Below are 24,462 nucleotides of genomic sequence, written 5' to 3' on the forward strand. Positions count from 1 at the left end.
TTATCCTCCTTCTTCTACAACAAAATTGCCGACATACATAACAGCTTCGAAAACAGTTCCAACGAACAATCCTCTCCACCCCCCTCAGAACCTAAACCACCCTCTAACAACCTCAGCACCTGGAACCCAATCACCACTGAAGACACCATCCGCCTAATGAATTCCATCCACTCTGGCTCGCCAACCGACCCATGTCCCCACCACATCTTCAACAAAGCAGACTCCATCATCGCACCCCATCTCCGTGATATCATCAACTGCTCCTTCAACTCTGCTACCTTCCCAGAAAGCTGGAAACATGCCGAAGTCAGCGCCCTCCTGAAGAAACCCACAGCAGACGCCTCTGAACTGAAAAACTACCGCCCTATTTCCCTCCTCCCATTCCCGGCCAAAGTCATTGAGAAAGCCATCAATAGCCAACTCGCCGCCTTCCTCGAATCCAACAACTCCCTCGATCCCTCACAGTCCGGCTTTCGAGCCAAACACAGCACCGAAACCGCCCTCATCGCAGCAACAGACGACATCCGAACACTACTGGACAGCGGAGAAACAGTGGCCCTCATTCTACTCGACCTCTCCGCCGCCTTCGACACTGTCTGTCACAGCACCATCATACAACGCCTCAGCAACATCGGCATAAAAGGAAAAGCCTTGGACTGGATCATCTCGTTCCTAGCTGGGAGAACTCAGAGAGTCCGACTTCCCCCATTCAAATCAGAGGCCACCCAAGTCATCTGCGGTGTACCACAAGGATCATCACTCAGTTCAACGTTTACATGAGTCCACTCGCTTCCATCGCGCGTCAACACAACCTTAACATCATCTCCTATGCTGACGACACCCAGCTGATCCTTTCCCTCACCAAAGACCCCAACACCGCCAAAACCAATCTTCACGAAGGCATGAAAGAAGTAGCCGTATGGATGAAAAACAGCCGCCTAAAACTTAACTCAGACAAAACGGAAGTGCTCATCCTAGGATCATCCCCCTCTGCCTGGGACGACTCATGGTGGCCTTTGGATCTGGGCTCAGCACCCATACCCACAGACCACGCACGTAACCTTGGCTTCATCCTAGACTCCTCACTCTCGATGACCAAACAAGTCAACGCCCTCTCATCCTCCTGCTTCAACGTACTTCGTATGCTCAAAAAAATCTTCCATTGGATCCCCGCCGAGACAAGAAAGACTGTCACCCACGCACTGGTTACGAGTCAACTAGACTACGGAAACACCCTCTATGCCGGAATTACAGCCAAATTACAGAAAAAACTCCAACGCATCCAAAACGCATCAGCGAGACTCATTCTGGACATCCCTCGCCAAGATCACATTACCGGCCACCTGAAAGACCTCCACTGGCTTCCCGTCTACAAGACAATAACATTCCGTCTCCTCACCCACGCACACAAGGCCCTCTACAAACTAGGGCCCGAATGCCTCAACACTCGACTATCCTTCTACACACCCACCCGCCAACTAAGATCCTCCAATCAAGGCCTCGCCGCAGTTCCGCGTATCCAAAGATCCACCATGGGAGGTGTATCCTTTTCCTACTTGGCGGCCAAGACCTGGAACTCACTCCCCACTCACCTCCGCCTTACACAGAACCACATCTCCTTCAGAAAAGAACTTAAAACCTGGCTATTCGATAAATAATGAACCCCCTCCCCAAGCGCCTTGAGACCCTCTGGGTGAGTAGTGCGCTATATAAATTCTTGAACTTGAACTTGAACTTGAGATTGGTGATGGGGCAGAAGTTATTGAGGTCATTTGCATTTGTAGAGGGTTTTTTTTAGAAGGGGGGTAACCTGTCCTGTTTTGAGGACAATTGGGAGGTATCCTTGACTGAGGAAGAGATTGACTAGCCTGGTCCAGTAGGAGAGAGTGTTAATATAGAAATCAATGGCGATGCCACTGGGCATGGGGTCAGAAGAATGGTTGGAGGGTTTGGTATCACGGATGCATTTGAGGAGATCAACCTCTGAGATGGGGGCAAAGTTCTGCCAAGTGACTAAGGATTTTCGCTCCTTGATGGGGGTGGTGTGGGTGACCTGTTTCACCAGAGATTTGACCTTTTGATCGAAAAATATAGAGAACTCAGTTGCTTTCTTTGATGCATCCTCAGGCTTGATGGTTTGGGGAGAACAATTTGGGTGTTTGATGAGGTCGAAAAGTTTTTAGCTGAATCGAGGAGGGATCTGAAATGTGATGTTTTTTCATGGAAGATGTGCCTGTGGTATATGGATCTTGCTGAACGTAAAAGAGAGAGGTTGAGGGTGGATGGAGATTGTCTCCAGGGCTTCTCCAAGATTCTAAGGTTTTTCCTTTCGTCATAGAGAGCTTTGTTGAACCAAGGAGCTGATGAGGTGGGTCTTTTCCTTTTGCTTTGGAGTGGAGCAACCTTGTCGATTTCAACTGAAAGGATTGAGAGGCAAAAGGGAGTGAGATTGTTGACATCCATATTGGGGTCTAGACTAGGAAGTGACTGCATAGCAGAATCACCTATAGTCTCGAGATCAATGTTTTCTTGTGTTGCGGAACCAAGTAGAGGCGCTTTTGGATTGGCCGAGAGATAAAATATGAGAGAGGTGAAAACAGAAGGGAATGAGGTAATGGTCAGACCAGTCAACACAGATGGGTGAAGCAGTGGTAATCTGGTCTGATTTGGATATCACAAGGTCCAGAATTGAGCCCTTGGCATGTGTAATTTCTGAGCAGTGTTGGGCAAGATCGTTAGCTGGGAGAAAGGTTGCAAGCTTGTTGGCAGACGAGTCTTCCACAGAGCCCCAGGAGAGATTGAAATCACCTAGGAAGATCTGCTTGTCGCTCTGTGAATATTGGTTACTAATGAAGTCGATTAATTCCTCCATGATGGAAGAGCAATTACCAGGCGGGTGGTAGATGGTATGGAACCTGAAGGGTGAGCCATGATGAACTTGGAATTCTAGAGAAAGGCATTCAAAGGTGCGAAAGAGGGTGGTGGGAAAGGCTTTGATTTGGAGGATGTTTCTGAAGATAGTCGCAACTCCTCCCCTGATCTTGCCTGGTCTGTCATTTCTGAGGATAGAGTAGTCAGTGTGTAACAAAAGATCAAATGAGGTGTGAGAGGAGTCATTAAACCAGGTCTCAGTGAGAAAGAGCATGTCAAAATTGTGGTGAGTGATGGTGTCGGAGATTTCCAGTTTGTGTTTGGTTGCAGATCTGCAGTTATGGAGCATACATTGTAGCTCTGACGTAACTGTTTTGGTGATGTGAGTGTCTGGACTGATGAGGGGGATAGGGATTAGATTCTTCAATGAGGGTGCCCCTTGGGGGGAGGCTGGTAAGTTCTAATGGAAGAGATGGTCTGAATGGCAAATTGAGTAGAGTTGTTAGGAGAGGCGAGTGTAGGGGAATTGACATTGATGGTCATGTAGGTAGCCAATAAGTTGGTAATTTTTGTGGAGGACAGATTGTGATTGGCTCTATTGGGGCACTGGAGCAAAGAACTCCTCGGGAGGATATTCGGGGAAGGGGATATCTTAGCACATAGGAGTTAAATGGACGCTTCAAGCTGGGAAATGGACAAGATGAGAGAATCAAGTGGGGGGCTGGGGGGAGAGATGTGATGTAAGGGTCTGAGGGGGGGAAAGAAGGTGGTAGAAAGGAGTGAATGGAGTTAGTAGGATATTTATACTGGTGTTGAGCAGAGGTGAATAATAGAGATCATACCTAGGAGGAGAAAGTTGAGAAGTAGAAATGGATGGCTGGAGGAGGAGGGGGGAAGGAGGGGGGTTATGGGAAGGCCATGGATACGGTGAGATGAGAGGAGAAGGGGCTGAACAGGTAGAGGAGGGAGGGAGGTCAAAGGGAGGCCTCACAAGTGGGGAGAAGAGAGAGGGTGCAGGCCAGGTACCATGGGTAATGAAAGGTGAATGTAGGGGTAAAGGCACCAGGCAGAGTGGGGGGGTCGAGCAAAATGAAAGTTGTGGGAGGAGTGAGGGACTGAGCAGTCAAAGGGAGGGAAGAGGGAGGAATTACCAAGAGGTGAAACAGGGTTGTGAAGCATAGGGGGGAATGTAAGATGCAGAGAGATGGGGGGTGTGAGATCAGTGGGAGGGAAGATGATGGGATTACCAATAGGGGAGGCAGGGATGTGAGGCATGAGAGGGGGGAGAGAAGGTTGTAGAGAGATAGGGGATGTAAGAACAGAATTGAGGGTACGAGGAAAGGAGAAGAGCGGCGAGGGGTGGGGAGCAGAGGGGAGGGAGGGGAGAGGGTAAGGCGAGTTGATCGGTAGTTCAGATTGTAATAAAGGTTCATTAAAAAGGGGGAAATGAGAAGGAATATGTGAGTTAGGGGGTGGGGGAAGGCAGTGGAATAATAGGAAGATGCAGGATGTAGAGGTGAAGTGGGGTGTAAAGCAGATGAGGTAAGGGGGAGGTCCAGTTGGGAAGGTGGCAGAATGGGAGGGGAGGGAACGAGGAAAGGGGGAAAAAGGGTCGACCTGTGACTCCCGGGAAAGGGGTCTGAAGGAATGTGTGGGGGTCAAGGGGAGAGAAAGGGAGAAAGAAGACAAGCTAGAGGAAGAAGAAGAGGAAGAATCTAGAGAGATAGTAGTCGCAGAGGTGAGACAAAGGGAGTGGAAGATGTGGTCGAACAGAGAGAGACATGAGTCAGAAGCTTGGATCATGACAGTGCCATTGTTATAAAGTGTAATGGTGAGAAAGCCATTAAAGCGAGCGGAGGGAGACATTTGTAACCACTTCCCATGTGGGAAAGAAGAAGAGGAGGATACGTTGAGGGAATTTGAGAAGCTGGAGGACCAGGAAGGGATGCCATTAGTGAAGAAAAGGAAGTCATTTTTAATCTTCCCTAGGAGACCATTATGGAATTGGTTAACAAAGAGGGAATCTGGAAATTGTTCAATGATGTTATGTTTGAACTGTTTAGCTACTGCTTTGGACATGTGAGGGGGACAGATTACTTTGAATCAGTTGATTCCAGACTTAATTCCACTGGAAGCCATGATAAGGAGATGAGGTGAAGACGTGGTGTGGTGGACAGAAAAAAGGTGGCCACTAGGGTAGTGATGGCGCAAAGAGGTAAAAAAAGAGGGGGTGCGCAAATTCCGGAAATCAGTGAGAATAAAATCAATAGGAGTGAGGTCAAAACAAGACCAAAGGTAGATACAGGTACAAAGGTACAGGGGAGAAGCAGCATTGAATCATGGGTGCATACCTCTTCAGTTTCTAAAAGAGGAAGAGGAAGCACCAATCCAAGATGGCCATCAAAAATTTGAAAGAGCATTCCTCTTTCTGTTCTATGCACTGACTGGTGGCAAAGGCCGCCATCTTAGGGACATGCATCCAGGTTCTGGGCTTGGGTGGCCTGGGTGGTGGGGAAATAACATGGATGACTGGGGTGTGGAAGCAACACAGCTACAACTTCAAGCTCAAATCCTCTTTCTATTGTTGTGGAAGCCTGGATCAGACCGCTTTCGCTTGCTGAGAATGGGGCAAGTGAGCTTTTAGTGCAGTAAGGGAGTTGGAAAGGCGGTTGCGCAAATGCCCATGCCAAGATGGCCACTGTGGAGGTCCTCGTTCTATTACTGTAGGTAGTTCAGGCTCAGTCCGTTTTCTATTTTTGTGGAATCACGGACCAGTCCTATGTCACTTGCTATGAAGGGGCAAGTGAGGAAAAGTCCACTTTCGCTTGCTATGACTAGGGCAAGTGAGGACAACTTCTATTGTGCATACAAGCAGCCTCAAAATAGCTGCACCAATACAAAAAAGACAAGGAGGTCATCACAAACGGCCTCAGTCCAAGTATGGACATACAGCACGAGTCCCATAAGTGTCTGACTCGGCACATGCAACCACTGTCCCCATAAGGGTATAGTCACACCACAACGTTCAGTGGGTGATAGGACTTCAATGGCAGTGAAATGAAAATGAAAATGTCATGTTCGGATTGAGTGAAGCAGAGAGTGCTACTCGGCCCCTTACATATATGAAGAAGGGCTCTCCCCGTGAGTAGATCAGGCTGCAGCATATACAGCAGTGGATGGAGAATGATGTTCTCTCCCGATATTGTACCTGATTGGAGCTGTAATGAGGCCGTTTGTGTCCCCAGTCAGTCCCAGCAGCTCCGGTGTTCTGATATGCAGATTCTGCCCTCAATGCAGAAACTGGATCGTGCAGCGCTTTGTCTCCAGTCACATTCAGTTTGTGTGCTGCGCTTGAAGGGGGTCGGAGCTACTAACACATCCGGCTGCTCTTCTTCACGCACTAGTCCAGGGGAGTCAGAGGGGGCTTCAAGCTCTCTACAGAATCCCTCTGTCTGGGGGTGCCAAGAGATTGTTGAGTCTGAGTCTTAGTCAAGAAGTTCCAGGAGCATTGCCACAGGGACAGAGTATTCATCTTTTGCTTTTGCGCAAAGTCTTGTTGCTCTTAATACTGGTCTCTTCTGGTGTCCTCTTCAATGCAGTTGAGTCAGATCTGAGATGCTGGTAACGGGGGGTCCCTTAAATCCTAGATTTAGGTAAATTTGGGGACCCCAAGTTTTAAAAAAAAGTTACGCTGAAAATCTTACGAGGTATGGCAAGAACCTGGGCCCAGATATCCAAGGCTATTAAAATAGGGTACTATGGCAGTAGGACACCTCTGTGGGACCTTCCAGACAGCCCTGCCTGGTTGGGGGACGTACTTGCCGTACCGATAAGAGAGGCGGGGTTGGAGGTTTGGGGTGATCTTTTCGTTGAAGGGGACTTGCTTCCTTGGGACAGTTTAAGTAATAAAATTGGTCTAAATTTTTCCAGGCTTAAATATTTGCAAATTTCCAGCTGGTCTCGTGCATACTCTGTTCAACTTCCACGAGGAGGTAAATTTCCCTTGGGTGTGTATAGTTACCTTATAACCCTTCTAGCTGACAAACCTCCCGCCAAAAAGGAGATTTCAGTCTGGTATAATTTAATCTTGGAAGAAATGGATGGAGAATTCTTATTGCCGGATACGCTTTGGTCCTCGTTTGTCTCTAATTTGCAAGATCTTTGGAGTGCATCATGTAGAATGATGTGGGACATCGTGAAACCTGCCTGGTTACGCAGGAACCATATTTTTACCATCCACCGAGCGTATTATTCACCACTTAGGCTTTCTAAATTCACACAGGGAAATGCGGTGGCCTGCGCGAGATGTGGGCTGTTGGCCGCTTCTGACATTCATATGTTTTATGAGTGCCCTCACTTATCCCGTTTTTGGGATGACATAAGTAAGACTCTTTCAGTCAGGGGAAACTGCTTTAACTTACCTGCCACGCCACACGCCGACAGCTACAGGGGCAGCCAGGAATTCAAGCCGCCACCGCCGAGAGTCATCTTGCCACATAGCTTTGCGCCACCGCTCCGGGAACCACAACACCCGGCAGGCTTCGCGGCGGCGCGTAATTGACGCGGCAGGAGAGCGCCGCCGGCCCATAAAGCCCCTGACACCCCGGCAGAGCGGGGGAAACTGCTTTAACTTACCTGCCACGCCACACGCAGACAGCTACAGGGGCAGCCAGGAATTCAAGCCGCCACCGCCGAGAGTCATCTTGCCACATAGCTTCGCGCCGCCGCTCCGGGAACCACAACACCCGGCAGGCTTCGCGGCGGCGCGTAATTGACGCGGCAGGAGAGCACCGCCGGCCCATAAAGCCCCTGACACCCCCACCTCGCGGGACGCGAGCGGGACGCCCGGGGCTAAGCCCGGGCAAAGGGCGGGCCCTCTACGGCCCTCAGCGACAGGACCAGGGCCAGAAACCCTGCTTGAAGCATGAGAGACGTTTCACTATTCAAGTAAGACATTGTTGCTTCTAAATCATACTCAATCGTGAGTTCGAGGATTTAGTTTCTTGTTTGTATTGTCAGGATGTCAAAAGAAGGTACTGCGCCCATAGTAAATACGATGGAAAATTATATGGTTCAAACAGTGAAAAAAATTAACTCACAGAGGAGAGAATCTTTGGGGCTGAGCCAATCACCTGATTTACGTTGTCTGACTCCTACCTTACATCCTCCATCTGATGACATTGTATCCTTACAGACTCAACCTGAAGCTTGTTCTAATTGTTCTATTAACCAGGATATTGGTACTTTCAATGAAAACACACTGTCTGGACCAGAGGTACTTATCGTGGATTCTGTGAATAACATAGCTAGTGACTTGGATCAGGACATACATGTTGATCCTTCAGAAGATGATCATTCTATTTCAGACCAAGCTTCTCGGTCAGATTTTTCTAAGGCGCAAATTCCGCCAAAACGGGGAGGTTTAAGGTCAGGGACAAGAAGGAAGAGGGCAAATACCCCAAAGGCTAATTTGAAGGAAAATGGAGAGGGAAGAGCTAAGTCGAATGTAATTGTTGATGATGAACTGTTTGTTAGAATTGCCGAGCTAATTGAAAGTAAAATGAAAGTTTTTGTTAAACCTTTAATTACTAAAATAGACAAATTACAAACTGAGGTTAAAAAGTTAGGTGGCCAGCTGAACAAAATAATGGAGGGTGTTGATAATGTTACTACGCTGGTAGCAAACTTGGACAATAATATTGTAGAGCATGATTATCTGGAGGGTGGGGATATAGACGGTTCATTACTTAATAATCCCCCAACCCAGATACCGGTTTTGACAGCCAATGAAACAAACGGTAGAGGGAATAGTCCTCTAACAGTTGAAATTCCCCCTGCACAAGTTCAGCTAATTGACCCTCTACAATTCATAGTCAAAGCCTCACCGGTTGTCCTAGTACTAGCTAATGTACCGCCCCTAGAAGCTGGCATAGTAGAATCTCCCTCCTCTTTGTCTAATAAGGCGTTACAATGGCTCACAAATAACATTAACTTAGCCCCGGGGGGGGGGTCAACAGTTGGCCCATGAGATCAAGACAGCTAAAAGGGTTTCCTGGCTAGGAAATCGCCCCAAAAAATTTAAAGGGGATTGTGTGGCAGTAAGTTTTTCACATACTGGTGTTTTGCCAAACATCCTCACAAATGTATTCCCACCCCAACGTAGGCAGGGTTCTGTTGTCCCATTAACTTTAAAAAAAATTTATGGAGAACAGCAGAATGTCACCTACCCTAAGACCCCAGCCTTTGGATGGGATAATAATTGGGATCTAAATAAAAGACGGGGCTGGGATCAACATCAAAACAATGTAAACCATCTAGCTCCTCCAGTTCATCAAAATCCTTTTGCGCAACCTCTTTTGTTGTCCAACAGATATGCCCCCTTATCCTCTTTGGATCAAAACGACTGACTTTTTCCTGAACATATTTCGTCTGAACATATAAGTCGAGAAGAGAACAATGTGCCAGTACTCAGTATGCTTACTTGGAATATTGCGGGTATTAGGACTAAAGTAGGTAATGTGACATGGACAGATTTTATGATTAAGTTCGATATTATTGCATTTCAGGAAACCTGGGATACAAATAATAGTTTTTCTTTAGATGGCTATAGTTACTTTTGTATTCCCGCAGTGTCCAGCACAGCGGGAAGAGCCAAGGGAGGATTGTTAACCCTCTTTAAACTAGACATCAAAGGTAGCCTGAAGAAATGTGACTCAGGATTAGAGCAATGTTTAATTGTTGAACTATCTTCAGCAGAATTTCCCAATATTTTATTCATACATTTTTATAATTCCAATGCATCAGACTGTACATCATTTAGCCTAGATAAATTGGATCACTTTTTGTCAGTCTATAGTGAAGATGTTAACTCTTTTGAAATTATATTTCTGGGTGATTTCAATATACACCCTTGTTCACTAATGTGTGTCTGCGATGACTCAGAATCCCCTCCTAATTGTGCACCTGTCCATCTTGAACATAACAAACAGGGGGGTTGTTTAGAGAACTTTCTAGCAAGATGGAATTTATATGAATCTAGTTGTGGGAGGGGGGGGTGGGAGGGTCCCTACTTTTAAGGGAACAGACAATGGCTCTATTATTGATTACATTTTTATTTCAGCATGTTTTTTAGCTAAAGTTTTAATGTATAAAACTGTGGTCTCTGCTTTCAGTGATCATAACCCTGTCTCCCTGGACCTAGTAATTCATGATTCTATAGTGCGTAATCATGGTCCCCGTAATGACAAATTAACACTTAAAGTTAAGGACCAGGGACGCAGACTGAAATGGGAAAGCATAATCCCGGAACCCTTCGTACAAGAGGTACTCTTTGAGGCTGAGGACGAGGTCGGTGTGTGTCTATCCAGTGAGTCCAATGATAGGGAGGTGATACTTGCATTTGGTACCATATGCAGCAAGATAAATTGTAGGCTTTCTGTGACCTCTAAACCTAAGATGATGCCTACTAAAAGATGGTTTGATCGCAGATGCTCAAAAGCACATTCTGCACTGCTCAATGCTTTAAAAACTGTGCCCAAGAATCGTGAACTCATCACCACTAGTAGAGCCCTGTATAAAAAGGCCATTTTAGATAGGAAAAAACAGATTAAAGACGAAGCCTGGACGCAACTTTCAGATCCAGCAATACTAAAAAATAGTGGAGAATTTGGGAAGATTGTCAACCAACCCCTATTTACAGGGGAGGAAAATTCCCCCCTTGAAACTAACATCCCCGATGAAGGTTGGATTAAACACTTTAGTGACATCTATTCGGGCTATAATAATGAAAAACCCAGGGAGCAGGAGGTTGATGTCAATACTATAAGGAACCAACTGCACATTGAAGTAAAGGAAGTATTACATGCTATAGACTGTACCCTGAAGAAAAAGGCGCCAGGACCCGATGGTGTTCCTGCTGACGCCTTCAAATGCTTCCCTAACTTTTGGTCAAGATTACTTTGCAGGGTCTTTAACGCCTTAAACCATGATAATATTCCCGAAACATGGAAAACATCTATAATTATCCCTGTCTTCAAAAAGGGAAATAGGCAGGATCCTGCATGTTACCGACCAATTTCACTGATTGATTCTTCAGTCAAGATATTAGGGAGAGTTATATTAGCAAAACTGAATGAGTGGGTTACAGAGAATAGTATTTTGACAAATGTGCAATACGGTTTTAGACCTAAAAGAAGCACCCTGGACCAATGTCTCAATCTCCACTTGCTGATCGAAAAATATACTAGGGCCAAGGAGGGGTCCATGTACCTAGGTTTCATGGACCTCTCCTCTGCCTTTGATTTGGTTAACAGATCGAAGTTATGGTTAAAATTACTTGAAATGGGCCTGGATAGGACTATAGTTAATTTATTGGCTGACCTCCATTCTGGCCTCACTGCAAAAATTAGAGTTTCCTCGAGTGGAAGGTGTACCAACGCTTTTGTTTCGGAAAAAGGAGTCAGACAGGGGTGCATATTGGCACCCCTGTTGTTCACATTATATGTGAACGCGCTGGAGCCTGCTCTCAGGGGCGTGACCCGCGACATTCTGCGTGCGGGGGAACAGGGGGTTCCTGTTCTCCTTTACGCGGACGACGCGGTTCTTCTGGCGCGCACCGGGGTGGGGCTTCAACGTCTCCTGGATGCTTTTAACTCTTTCATGGGTTCACTTGACCTGAAAATAAATGCTAAAAAATCTCAGGTCATGCTTATGGGCAGGGCTGCTAGGAGACCTTTTCACAAAATCTTTCTTTGCGGACAGGAAAAGCTTGTTCGCGTAACCTCCTTTCCCTATTTAGGGATTACCTTTGATGAAAAGGGTAACTGGGGTCCCCATGTTAATAATAGAGTAACCATGTTGGCTAGGACATCTGCAGCCCTTCAGGGGTTCTCTAAAAAACTTGGGGGAAGGCCAATTGCAGCTGTTATTAAAATCTATAAGGCCAAATGTATCTCAGTGGCATCATATGGTGGTTCATTATGGGGATATAGGGGAGTGGAACCTTTACAGATAATAGAAAATAATTTTTTTAGATCCGTTCTTGGCGTCCCACAGTCAACCCGTCTTATACTGTCCATTTGGAATTGGGGGAAAGCTACATCACAGACCTGATAAAAATAGCACCTTTAGTTGCTTGGTTAAGGTTGTGGCTCAATAAAGAAATTCCCCTAAACCATATCATATTGAGAGACTGTTTGTCTTTGGACAAAGCTAATAACATTAGGTGGTTGACTTACATTAAGGAAACTTTTTTGAGGTTGGGAAGGCCCGAGCTTTATACTGTAACTGATTTTATAACACCCAAAGATATTGTGTTTGTAAAACATGCAATGAAGGAGCTCCTATCCCTGGAGAGGGAAGAATCTGAATTGAAAAAACCCAGTGTTAGGGCCAGTTTAATACTGTCCATACCTAACAGCCCAGAAAGTTACCTGAACGTTGTTACTCATCCATACCACAGGATTATTTTAACTCGCTTTCGTTTTAATTTGATACATTTTAATCTTGGTTTTTATCCCGTATGGAGTACCCCAGAAAAGGCGCCACCATGTTCTTGTGACCATTTCTCTGAACAAAATACTATGCATTTTGTAATGTTTTGCAGTCATTACACGGATGCTCGGAGAATGTTCCTTGTGCCTATACTCAAGGAAGCTGGATTTATTCTAGTTAAACCTGCTCTTATCTTTTTACAATTGTTACAGACTCCCAGGATTATGTTCCACGTGGCTAGTTTTCTGGTGAGAGCTATTAGGAGCAGGAACATTAGATTAAAGAATGTGTCTACCTCCCTTTGTAGCACGGATTGTGCACTCTGATTAGGCTATTTGTAATTATATTGGGACTGCAATTATAAAAACCATGGTATTAGGGACATTGGTGTTGGTAATGATTATTATCTGGGGTTTTTATTCGTATTTTGTTCCTTTTTAAGTTTGTTGCACATTAGCACTTTGCACTTTATACTTCATACCTGATATGAACTGTATTATGGTCTATGATGATTCTTATCTTGTTGTATTTTTAACTGTTTTTAATGTACGAATTTTTTGTATTTGTCTCAATGTATCATGTATTTTGCAATTGTCTTTGTATGATATTAAGTTATCGCAATAAAGTATTTTGACTGACTGACTGACTCTTTCAGTATCTCTCGGCTCCAATATTGTCTTGAATCTTGTCTCAGTAATTTTTGGCCTTTTTGAAGGGGTTCCTTCTTCTGAGAGGAAGTACATTTTTTATTCTATTCTGCTCGCCAGGAGGGAGATATGCAGGAAATGGAAAGACTCTCTTCCTCCCTCTATTAATGATTGGTATGCTTCGGCCTTGCAGGTTTTTAAGTTGGACTTGGCCAGAGCAGGGAACCCAGAAAAAACATCTTTCTGGCATTTGCTGAAATGGGACCATTGAGTATCTGTTTTTTTTTTCCCCAGGTCCAATGATTAAGCCATCGATCCCATTATTGGGCATAGCCACGTCTAGATGCTCTCACCAGCATCTTGGCTGTACTCCAGTGACCTCCGTATGGTTTTATTCCGGCGATCATTGTGGTTGAAGTTTAGTTGCTGAGGGACGAGGCCCACGCTCCATTACTGTTCCCACCAGTTGAAACTACTGAGGCAGCACAATGCTTGTAAACCTATAGATTGCTTATTTAGAACCTAGGTGGCAAATGAGGACAAAAAATATATATATATATAGATTTAGGGGAGTTTATGGGTATAGGAACCGGTGGCCAATGGGCTGCTGGTCCCTGCAGCCAATCTGCACCTGAGATGACCAAATACTTGGGCGGTAGAAGTATTCCTCAGGTCAACAGACCAGGTGGCTTAATCTAGAGGTGCGGCTAATCTACTGGGGGTGTTCACCTCCTGGAAACATAATTTTGCCTCCTGCCTGGGTAAAAATGTGCCTGGGTCATAGGGAGGGCTGTTTACTCCTCTCAGAGACAGCCTGGATGCATTTCAGAGGCGATGCAGCCTTTAAAGCTCACCATTTTGATGCCTGGCAGAAGGTCAGAATCTGTCTTGGTGGCACAGAGCAGGTGGGGCAACCAGGTGGGCAACCTCTAAGGGTCCATCTGGGTGCATGCCACATCGCCTTGGTGCGAGAATCATTTCAGGGGGGAGAAGGCACTTTGTTTTCTACCAAACTGAACATATTTAGGCAGTACCATAAGGCGCTACCAACCCCGGGTCTACCGGATGCAAGTCCATGTTATCCTATGGACAGCCAATCACTTATAGTGTAATTTAAAGGTAAAGGGCACTATGGGGACATATAAGCTTGCACTTGCATGTCCACACCTTGAATATAAGTCACCCTGCCTCCTGGGCTCAGAATGCCTTCCTTATGGGTGACTAACATACATTAAAAGCAGTTCATTGACTTTGCCAATATAGTGAGGGCAAAGTCAAAAAGGAGCAGTTTACACTGTCCCTGCTGCCTGCAATGGCAGGCCTGCTGTCATTAGTTTACTTGGGTCACTCAGGGGGGCACAAACAGTGTTGCAAGCCCTGGAGACCCTTTTGCCAACCATGTCCTCGGTATCACTAGTACCATATACCAGGGACTTATAAGGGGGGGTAAAGTCCTTATAATTTCGAAATGCTAATTCACACATAACAATTTGGGGAGAGAGCACTGGCACTGGGGCCTGATCAGAAGGCTCCAGTGTACTTCCAGAGTCATAACTATCAGTATTGGAGCAAAAGGTGGGGGTGGGCATCCAAAAAGGTCCCTTTGCTTCAAGACAACTTGCTATGCAGTACTAAATCTAACAGAGACGGCAGGAATGCATCATATTTGCTAAAATATGGTACATTCCTGCACTCTTTGTGCACACTGCAGCACACTGTGTGCTGCCTAGAGCCAACGTAGACATGCTTGCACCATGGGGCAAGGATGGGCACCTACGTTACAGGCAGGATTGTTTTTGTACAGGAAAGGAGACATTCCTGCACAAAAATACCCGTGGACATATTTTCCTCTTTCTATGTGTGCTGCTAAATGCAGCACTTGTAGAAAGAGGAAAAAAATAAGGAGAAATAAACATATTTCTTCTAGTTATGCCTCTGTTCGTCTGATGCACCATTTTGACGCATTCCTAAGTTTACTATTCTTAGTAAATATAGGTATTAACCAAAATCCACCCATGGAATTCCTTCCCAATCCAGAGAAATGCAAGGCAGCATCTTGCACTGCCTTGTTTAACTCTAGATTTACTTAGCCATGCTGAGCCACGCAAGGTAGCCTTGCGTGGCTTAGGAAATCTGACTTAAGGGTTTGAGTTGCCTTGCGTCACCTTACATCACTTGGCCCCACGAACAGTTTATGAAAAGGTGAGGTCACATCAGCCTCATGAGCCCATTCAAGCCAAGTGGATTATCTAGAACTCTTTCATTCCATTATTGTATGCACCATTACCAGATTGTTATTTGGAATCACGGGGGATGATGTTCACACTTCTCTGCAAAGGGCTGCACTTACTCCTGTTCCAGAGTAGGAAAGAGAAGAGATGACTTTCAAACTTGGAGAAGATGGGGTTTTGTTGTAGACGAATCTAGGGCTCTAGTGTAATTTTCCCGATTCATGCCCTTATATAGGTATAACTCATCATATCCTGATATGGCATCAGAATTATAACCATATTTAGACACAGCCAATGTAGTCCAAATATGGCATGGCTACTTCCACAGATTCCTAGAAATCACAACGAGTTCTTGGAGAGACCAAACCTCCTGCAGTCTGGGACTTTCCCCTGCTTCTGTATTGATTTGTCCTAGAACTCCTGGAGTCCTAAAAGAACTGCGAGTTCTTAGTGACATATTATGTCCAACCTTACGTCAAACTCTGCACCTTCCAGGTATAAATATACCAGCATCTGCCCTAGCAAAACACACAGTGGTTTAGAGCAGATCGACTAACTACTTGCCTGACACCCTGCTGTAGCGAGTGCCGAAGGAAGCCGACCCTCCAGCTGACGCACTGAGAGAGACGCTGTCTTTTCTCTTGCCGAGAAATCCAGCTCCGGTGTTTCCCGGCTACCCTTGTGGGTTACTGGGAGATCAAGTCCTTAGAGAGAGATACAAGACCTCCTACATTCTATAAACAAGGTACGGAGCTGATAAGACCCTTAGAGAATTCTTGGATAGATTCTTGGCAGAAACTATTTAACTCAAACTAAATCCCACTTACTCCTTCCTATGTACTAGGCTTAGGTTAGGTATACCGGGGTAGGCGTATCTTAGAAGCACCAGTTGAATACGTTTTAGTCATCTTTTATCATTGTATGTATTTTATCCATTTTAAGTATCTTATGGCTTAGAAACCATATAAATGCTTTCACAGTATTATTTCATAATACTCTTTTTACTGTACGCACTTTACTTTACAAGTATTGCAATTGTAGCAATTCACTTCTCTTGCATGAGAAAGAAGACTGTTCAATAAATAACCTTTTTATTGAAAACGCCCGTCTCTCTATTTCTCTGCACTTCTGGTGAAACTAAGCATGCACGATTGTGAAATAGCCATCTATTGTTTCTGCGACTCTGGAGATACATTCCTTATTCTTGGGGAACAAAGTTGTCATGTTATATGGTTGTCAGAAACTAATCCCTTCTTGTGTATTCGAGAAAGTTTCTAGTACCTCTGAGCTGGCTGGCATTCACATATAAAGTCTAACATATTCAATAGAGACCTAGTCGACTTCAGTATTAGGTCTAGACTATCATTTATGTTATTCCAATTCACAGAGCCTATTGGGAATATAGGAACTACACTACAGTTTTACAATGGAGAAAAAAAACGAATGGGAAAATATGCATTTGCGTATCAGGTTGGATTTCTCCAGTGTATAAATCAACACTGTGCACAAATGCTTGGAAAATGACAGCCTAGGTAGTATGTCATATGAAGTACACAATAAGAAACGCGGACATGCCTGTCTGATGCAGCATTCCAGGTGTGCTGCTAGACATAATTGTGCAATGGAAAATAAGTCGGACAGTCTGTACAAGTGGAGCAATGCATTTCTAAATATACTTTTTTTTATTTACCCAGTTTATTCACCACTGATCATTCAAACTCTGTATAAGCAACGAAATTCTTTTAAATTAATAAAAACATCTTTTTATAAGGTTGTTTAAATGATAAAGTACCTGCTATTTAATTCCCCTAGGCGAGTCCTCATTGTGTACCTATGCACATTTGTGTAACACCTGACATGGTAAGTCACTGACCTGTGATCACCGTTAGAAGAAAAGAGCAGAGCCATGTGGAATCCATGCCTTTGCTTTGTTTCACTCAGCTCCAGGGAATCCTGACTCCTGAAAAACATTAAAAAAATGATTGCTGTCGATGATGTCTCAAGCAATGGAATCTAGGAGGAAGTTTGAACTGCTTGGAAACTATAGTACAGCACTATGAATATTTTTATTTTAGTGCAGTGTGCCAAAATTCAGTGACTAGATCATCTGATTTTGAATGTGATAAAAACTAGAGGAGAGTTTCTACTTCCTTTCTGCTAAAATGCAAATGTTTCGTGCTCATATACTGCTATAATGCATCAACGCATGCACACATATTCAATCAGGAATATTTCATAATGTTAGTATATTTATAATATATTATTATTTATATATATTTCTCTAAGCCTCTATATATACAAATATGTTCACTAAAAAAAAAATGTAAAAGAGATGTTATAGTTAGGTGAAAATATTAGTTTAAACGTAACATTTTACACTAAACAACACTGAAATACATCAGGTATAGGTTACTGAAGTAAATATAACTTGCACCCTTCCCATGCACACTGTTTTCATCATTTCAAAATGTTATCAGAGATGTGATCTATGATGTCATAGAACATATCATGAGTGATATATATTTCAGATCATAAGTAGAGCACAGTGAAGGCATGGTAAAGCCCTGCGTCCAAACCCCATGCAGGCAGCCAACCCCTCCCCATCCGACATGCATGGCTGTGTCTGGTAATGGGGGCCACAACATTTCCCTTCATTTCTCTGCCGGTCAATCAGGGATCAAGAGCCTGTGGGTCTTGCAGAAGCTTCTTGCTACTGTGAGAGTGAGGAAACTAACTGGAAAATAAGCCCCCTCAGCCAATCAGATAGCTCTTTTGTTTGAAATTGCGTACCCCCACATGAGTTGTGAGAACATACTCGTTTAGAAAATTATCTATACATTTGTAGCCTTAATTGTGCAAAAACTATGGAATGGCTTTGCAACAAATCATGCTTTCTGGGTAAACAGATCTAGCTTTCTGCCAATTGTGATGTAATCCTGTACAGACATTTTAGTTGTAGCAGAATCTAAAATTCTCTATGGAAATTGCATTAGGAAATTGTGTTTTGGGACCCCAATTGGCTGGATTTCTGCTTGACAGATCACTGCGGAACTTTCAAGGAAGGAGCTGAGGTGGATTAATCTCTTTAAGAAAGTTTCATCAAGATTTGCCAAATGGTGTCAAAATCATTAGCAAAACTAAAAACTAATTTCCGATAGTATCCCAGTCATTAATATAATTACACAGTCATCACTGTGGAAAATACATAAATATAAAAATACCAGTTAAATGGATGTGAAGCATGGCAAGGAAATGCACAGGGACACTGTTTTCTTTGCGACGGGATTTGGAAAGAATACAGGCGCTGCAGGAGCTTAATCAGTGCATGCAAAGCATGTAAAATGAAATGGAAAGTCTGCAGTGTCCTTGCAAAAAATAAATTAACATGGAAAACAGAATTGTACACTTTAACGAAATAAAATAAAATGTAACGGTACTCCTTTCCTAATGAATTCCGGACATTGAAGTATATCAAGACTACGTAGTGACGCTTTAGTCTTGAAAGCAAAAGACAAACAATTGATGGATGGAATGCAGAACAAATCAAAACATTCACCCCCAGTCAAGAGATCTGGGTTAAATCCATCATTCTTTTGCTCACCATGCCACCACAGTTTAGTCCTGGCCATATGCAAAACAGTCTTGACCCTGTGCCTCATGGGAACAGTCCAGCCTGAACTGCCAAACCAGGTCCTCCCTGGACTGTTAACAAGAATCCAAGGACCAGTTTCGGGGTTTCACCCCTCTTCAGCCAGGATACCTTGATTACAGTGGCACAGTGAGCAAGGACCCACGTCTGGGCATACCTGGCGCACTTAGTGCGAGAAAGCAAAAGACAACAAATTGATGGACGGGGGTGAATGTATGAAATTGTTCTTTTTGCATTTGTCACCCGAGTGCGGTCCTAGGATGCTTGTTTCCAGTCCAGAGAGGACCTGGCCTGGCAGTTCGGGCTGGACTGTTGACATTGGGTGCAGGGTCAATACTGATTTGCATATGGCTGGGTCCAAACTGGAGTGGCATGGTGGCCAAAAAACCGATGGATTTAGGCCCAGATATCTGTACTGGGGTGAATGTATGACATTGTTCTGCATTATGTCCATCAATATTTCTTTTTGCATTTGTCATCCTGAGTGGGACTGGTATGCTCAGACGTGAGTCCTGTACTCTCCATGCCACTGGAGTCAATTTATCCTGCCAGATGAGGGCTGAAAGCCCGAAACCAGTCCTAGGATGCTTGTTTCCAGTCCAGGGAGGACCTGACCTGGCAGTTCGGGCTGGACTGTTGACATTGGGTGCAGGGTCAATACTGATTTGCATATGGCTGGGTCCAAACTGGAATGGCATGGTGAGCAAAAAAACGATGGATTTAGGCCCAGATCTCTGTACTGGGGTGAATGTATGACATTGCTCTGCATTCTGTCCATCAATTGTTCTTTTTTGCAGTAGTTTTGAAAGGGCAGATAAAAATCCTTTGGTTATGTCCCTATGGTCAAGATGGCTCACCTGTGAACAATGCTCAACTGGAGCCCCAAGAGTGCCAGAACTGAACAGCTCAAAAGAAAGCTGCCATTCAAGTCCAGTGTGCGAAGTTCTTCTTTATTTGTAGATATGGGCGACAGTGTTGGGGATATCTCTCTCTCTCTCTCTCTCTCTCTCTCTCTCTCTCTCTCTCTCTCTCTCTCTCTGTCTTTCTCTCTGTCTCTCTCTAAATATATATATATATCAAAGCTTCAAGGTTCCCACCTGTTGGAGACACACTCCGACATCCACTGCAGCAACCATCATGAGGTAAAAGCCGGATCGGCGAGCGAATCCAGTTTACAGCATGCCTGTTGATTCACGCCGGAAGCGTTTCGTGCTCATTGCACAGCGTCGCGACAGTCATTTTGGAATAGAGGCCACACCTCCCACTTAAAAATATGAGCCCGGCAATGGGCGACTCAAATAAGTATGCGTTGGTTTGTGGGTCTTGTGGTGTGTGCTTCAGTTATGTGCCGTTGTCTGAGCTGTTTCAAGCCCACCAATGGGCCTCCACTTGCACATCCAGCTTGTCAATCCTCCATGGATGCCTCCACATTGAGACTCCGTGATTCAGAGTTCCGTGGCCCCAAATTTCCGGGTGGTGCATCTCCCGCGGCTGGGAGGCCGCATATAAATCAAAGCTCCAAGGTTCCCACCTGTTGGAGACGCACTCCGACATCCACTGCAGCAACCTTCATGAGGTAAAAGCCGGATCGGCGAGCGAATCCAGGCTATAGCATGCCTGTCGATTCACGCCGGACGCATTTTGTGCTCATTTCACTCTTCAGCGGCACGACAGTCATTTTGGAATAGAGGCCATACCTCCCACTTAAAAATATGAGCCCTCCAATGGGCGACTCAAATAAGTCCGTGTTGGTTTGTGGGTCTTGTGGGGTGTGCTTCAGCTATGTGCCTCTGTCTGAGCTGTTTCAAGCCCACCAATGGGCCTCCACTCGCACATCCGGCTTGTCAATCCTCCATGGATGACTCCACATTGAGACTCTGTGATTCGGAGTTCCGTGGCCCCAAATTTCTGGGTGGTGCATCTCCCGCGGCTGGGAGGCTGTGTATAAATGAAAGCTCCAAGGTTCCTACCTGTTGGAGACGCACTCCGACATCCACTGCAGCAACCTTCATGAGGTAAAAGCCGGATCGGCGAGCGAATCCAGTTTACAGCATGCCTGTCGATTCACGGCGGATGCGTTTCGTGCTCATTGCACTCTTCAGCGGTGCCACAGTCATTTTGGCATAGAGGCCACACCTCCCACTTAAAAATATGAGCCCTCCAATGGGCGACTCAAATGAGTCTGCGTTGGTTTGTGGGTATTGTGTTGTGTGCTTCAGTTATGTGCCGCTGTCTGAGCTGTTTCAAGCCCACCAATGTGCCTCCACTTGCACATCCGGCATGTCAATCCTCCATGGATGCCTCCACATTGAGACTCCGTGATTCGGATTTCCGTGGCCCCGAATTTCTGGGTGGTGCATCTCTCATGGCTGGGAGGCCGCGTATAAATCAAAGCTCCAAGGTTCCCACTTGTTGGAGACGCACTCCGACATCCACTGCAGCAACCTTCATGAGGTAAAAGCCGGATCGGCGAGCGAATCCAGTTTACAGCATGCCTGTCTATTCACGCCGGACGCATTCCGTGCTCATTACACTCTTCAGCGGCTCAACAGTCATGTTGGCATAGAGGCCACACCTCTCATATAAAAATATGAGCCCTCCAATGGGCGACTCAAATGAGTCTGCATTGGTTTGTGGGTCTTCTGGTGTGTGCTTCAGTTATGTGCCGCTGTCTGAGCTGTTTCAAGCCCACCAATGGGCCTCCGGTCGCACATCCGGTTTGTCAATCCTCCATGGATGCCTCCACATTGAGACTCCATGATTCGGAGTTCCGTGGCCCCAAATTGTGATGTCATCATTGATGTCATGAGTGATGTCACTGACCATGTCATGAGTGATGTAATATGTGATGTCATCAGCAGTGCATTGTGGGTGTGCGAGGTATAGTTAGCTGAACTAACTATAACGGGGGAATTTCAATGGTTTTGTATGAGTGAAATTACCAGCTAACTATAACATGTGTGAAATCTATGTTTTTTTCAGTGAATGTCTAAGGTTTTTTTAAATGCTAATTCCTAACTATAACGTGGCTGAAGATATGGTTTTTACAGTGAATTTCTAAGGTTTTTTAAATGCTAATGCCTAACTATAACATGGCTGAAACCTATGGTTTTTTCAGTGAATTTCAAAGGTTTTGTAAATGATAATTTTTAAATGTATTAATTGTTATATTTATTTATACTTATTTACTACATTATTTTAAAGTATTTAATTTTAGATATTTTATTTTTTAAATTGCATTACATATTTTTAATATAAATTGAAAAAAATGTTTTTAAAAATATTGAAAATGTAATATTTTTTTTAAATATTTTTTTTAATATATATATATATATATATATTTTATATAGCAGGCAATGATATCCTGGGGAAGGAAATTCAAGTTACTGTAACTACGATTAGAATAACTTTTCTGGATCAGTAGTGGGCTGAAAGATACAGCACTGAGGTCTCTCCTGATAACAGGTGAGTAAATCGGATTTGTAGTCCGGCTGATTTTAGAGGAATTTTTTAAAGTTCCAAAACTCCACACAAAATTTCCAAGTGAAACCAGTCAATGTTAGCCTATGGAAGGAAATTCAAGTTACTGTAACATATGATTAGAATTACTTTTCAGGATCAGTACTGGGCTGAAAGATGCAGCACTGAGGTCTCTCCTGATAACAGGTGAGTAAATCGGAATTCGTAGTTCGGCTGATTTTACAGGAATATTTTTACGTTTCAAAAATAGACATTTAGAAACTTTTATGGTGAAAACCACACAATAGATTCCTATGGAAAGAAATACAAGTTACTGGTAAGTACGCTTAGATTTACTTTTCAGGGTCTGTACTGGGCTCAAAGATGCAGCACTGGCGTCTCTCATGATAACAGGTGAGTAAATCAGAATTCATAGTTCCGCTGATTTTAGAGAAATATTGTACTCAATAGCGAAGGAAGGGGGTGGGGCCTGAGGTGACATGTGTGCAAACACACCCTGTGGCAAGTTTTAGGTTGGGGAATTAATTCCTCTTCTATCCCGTGGTCCCCTGTGAGCCAACTAGCCCACCAGGTACCTCCAGTATGCGTCAGGGAGCTGTGTTGCAGAGAGGTGTTCAGAGGGCACGCCCCCTGTTTACAACACTCTGCAACGCAGCTCCGTGGCCCTTACTGGAGGTACCTGGTGGACTAGTTGGCCCCTAGGGGACCTCTGGATTGAAGAGGAATTAAATCCCCAACTTAAAACGGGCCACAGGGCATGTTTGCACACATATCACCTCAAGCCCCACCCCCTACCTTCACCTCTGTGCAAACGCGCCCTGTAGAGCGTTCTAAGTCGGGGTATTAAGTCCCCTTGCATACTGGGGGTCCCTGGGGGCCAACTAGCCCACCAGGAACCTCCAGTATGCGCCCGGGGCTGCTTTTGCAGAGAGGTGTTCTGAGGCCACGCCCCTGTTTACACCTCTCTGCAACGCAGCCCCCTGGTGCATACTGGAGGTTCCTGGTGGGCTAGTTGGCCCCCAGGGACCCCCAGCATTCAAGGGGAATTAGTTCCCCCTCTGCAAATGCACATACTGGAGGTTCCTAGTGGGCTACTTGGCCCCCAGGGACCCCCAGTATTCAAGGGGAATCATTTCCCTGCCTGCAAACGCACCAGGGGGCATGTTTGCAGAGTGGTGCCTTAATTTTTTGGGGGGGATCGGCAGGCTACGTGTACCATATGCGTATCCCGCGATTAAAAAAAAAAGGTTTTTTTTGTCTTGGGGGTCCTTGTGGGACCCCCTAAGCAGGCCTGTTTTCTTGTGTCTTGGTTCTACCGAGGCACAAGATGGCTGCCAACACTTCCTGGTTTCGAGTGTTGACAGACAGTTGACAATCAGCATGCAGCTCGTGCTTGTAATTGCACCATTTTCGGCACGCTTACAGTACGGAGTATGGTACTTTGTCTCTAGATATACCTATGATTTTACTTTTAATTTTCTCAGCGTAATCTGCAAACGGAACTCTACCTTTTTGCTAAATTTGGTGGAATTCCCTGGCTAAAGGTCCTATGGAAAATTGCATGGGGAAAACATGTTTTGGGACCCCCCTTTTTTTCTTGGCCCCCACTTTGTGAATCACCCCCAAATTGTCAGGGAAGGAGCGGAGGCGAGAAGGCCATTTTCTTGTAGAATTTCACGAAGATTCATTGACCGGCTCCAAAGTTATTCCAAATAGATTGTTGTGGATTTCCTATGGAAACTAGGTCCTAACTATAACTACCTACTGGCGACCGCCAGTAGGTAGTATATATACTTTTTTTTATATCATAACTTTATTGCAACTGTTACAGTCATAAAAGCTCAAAAATTAATAAAAGACAGCAATACAATTTCATACACAAATAACACAAATTATTGTGGTGGCATTCACAGTTGAAAGATTCAAGACTACACTTGGTTTTTCAAGCAAATAAAACATTTTTAAATCTAAATCCCTTTTAAAACAATAAATTAGAATATAAAACATTAAGACAATTATTAAACATTTTATAGGATTCGTTAAAATGCTCCAGAGGAATTAGAACTAGATAACACAGTCATAGTTAACTAAA

The 24,462-nt window shown here is 44.6% G+C and overlaps 1 protein-coding gene across 1 annotated transcript in view; it reads right to left on the minus strand.

The window, feature by feature from the left end:
* Positions 1-24,462, minus strand: part of LOC144817804 (uncharacterized) — a 280,920-nt gene that overhangs the window by 47,080 nt on the left and 209,378 nt on the right. Inside the window, exon 2 of the mRNA XM_078674632.1 lies at positions 17,115-17,201. Coding sequence (XP_078530758.1) covers positions 17,115-17,160 — 46 coding nt within the window. The 5' untranslated portion in view covers positions 17,161-17,201. The remainder of the gene's footprint in view (positions 1-17,114; positions 17,202-24,462) is intronic.

This window comes from Lissotriton helveticus, chromosome 2_1 (genome assembly GCF_964261635.1).
Source record: "Lissotriton helveticus chromosome 2_1, aLisHel1.1, whole genome shotgun sequence".
Classification (NCBI taxonomy): Eukaryota; Metazoa; Chordata; class Amphibia; order Caudata; family Salamandridae; genus Lissotriton; species Lissotriton helveticus.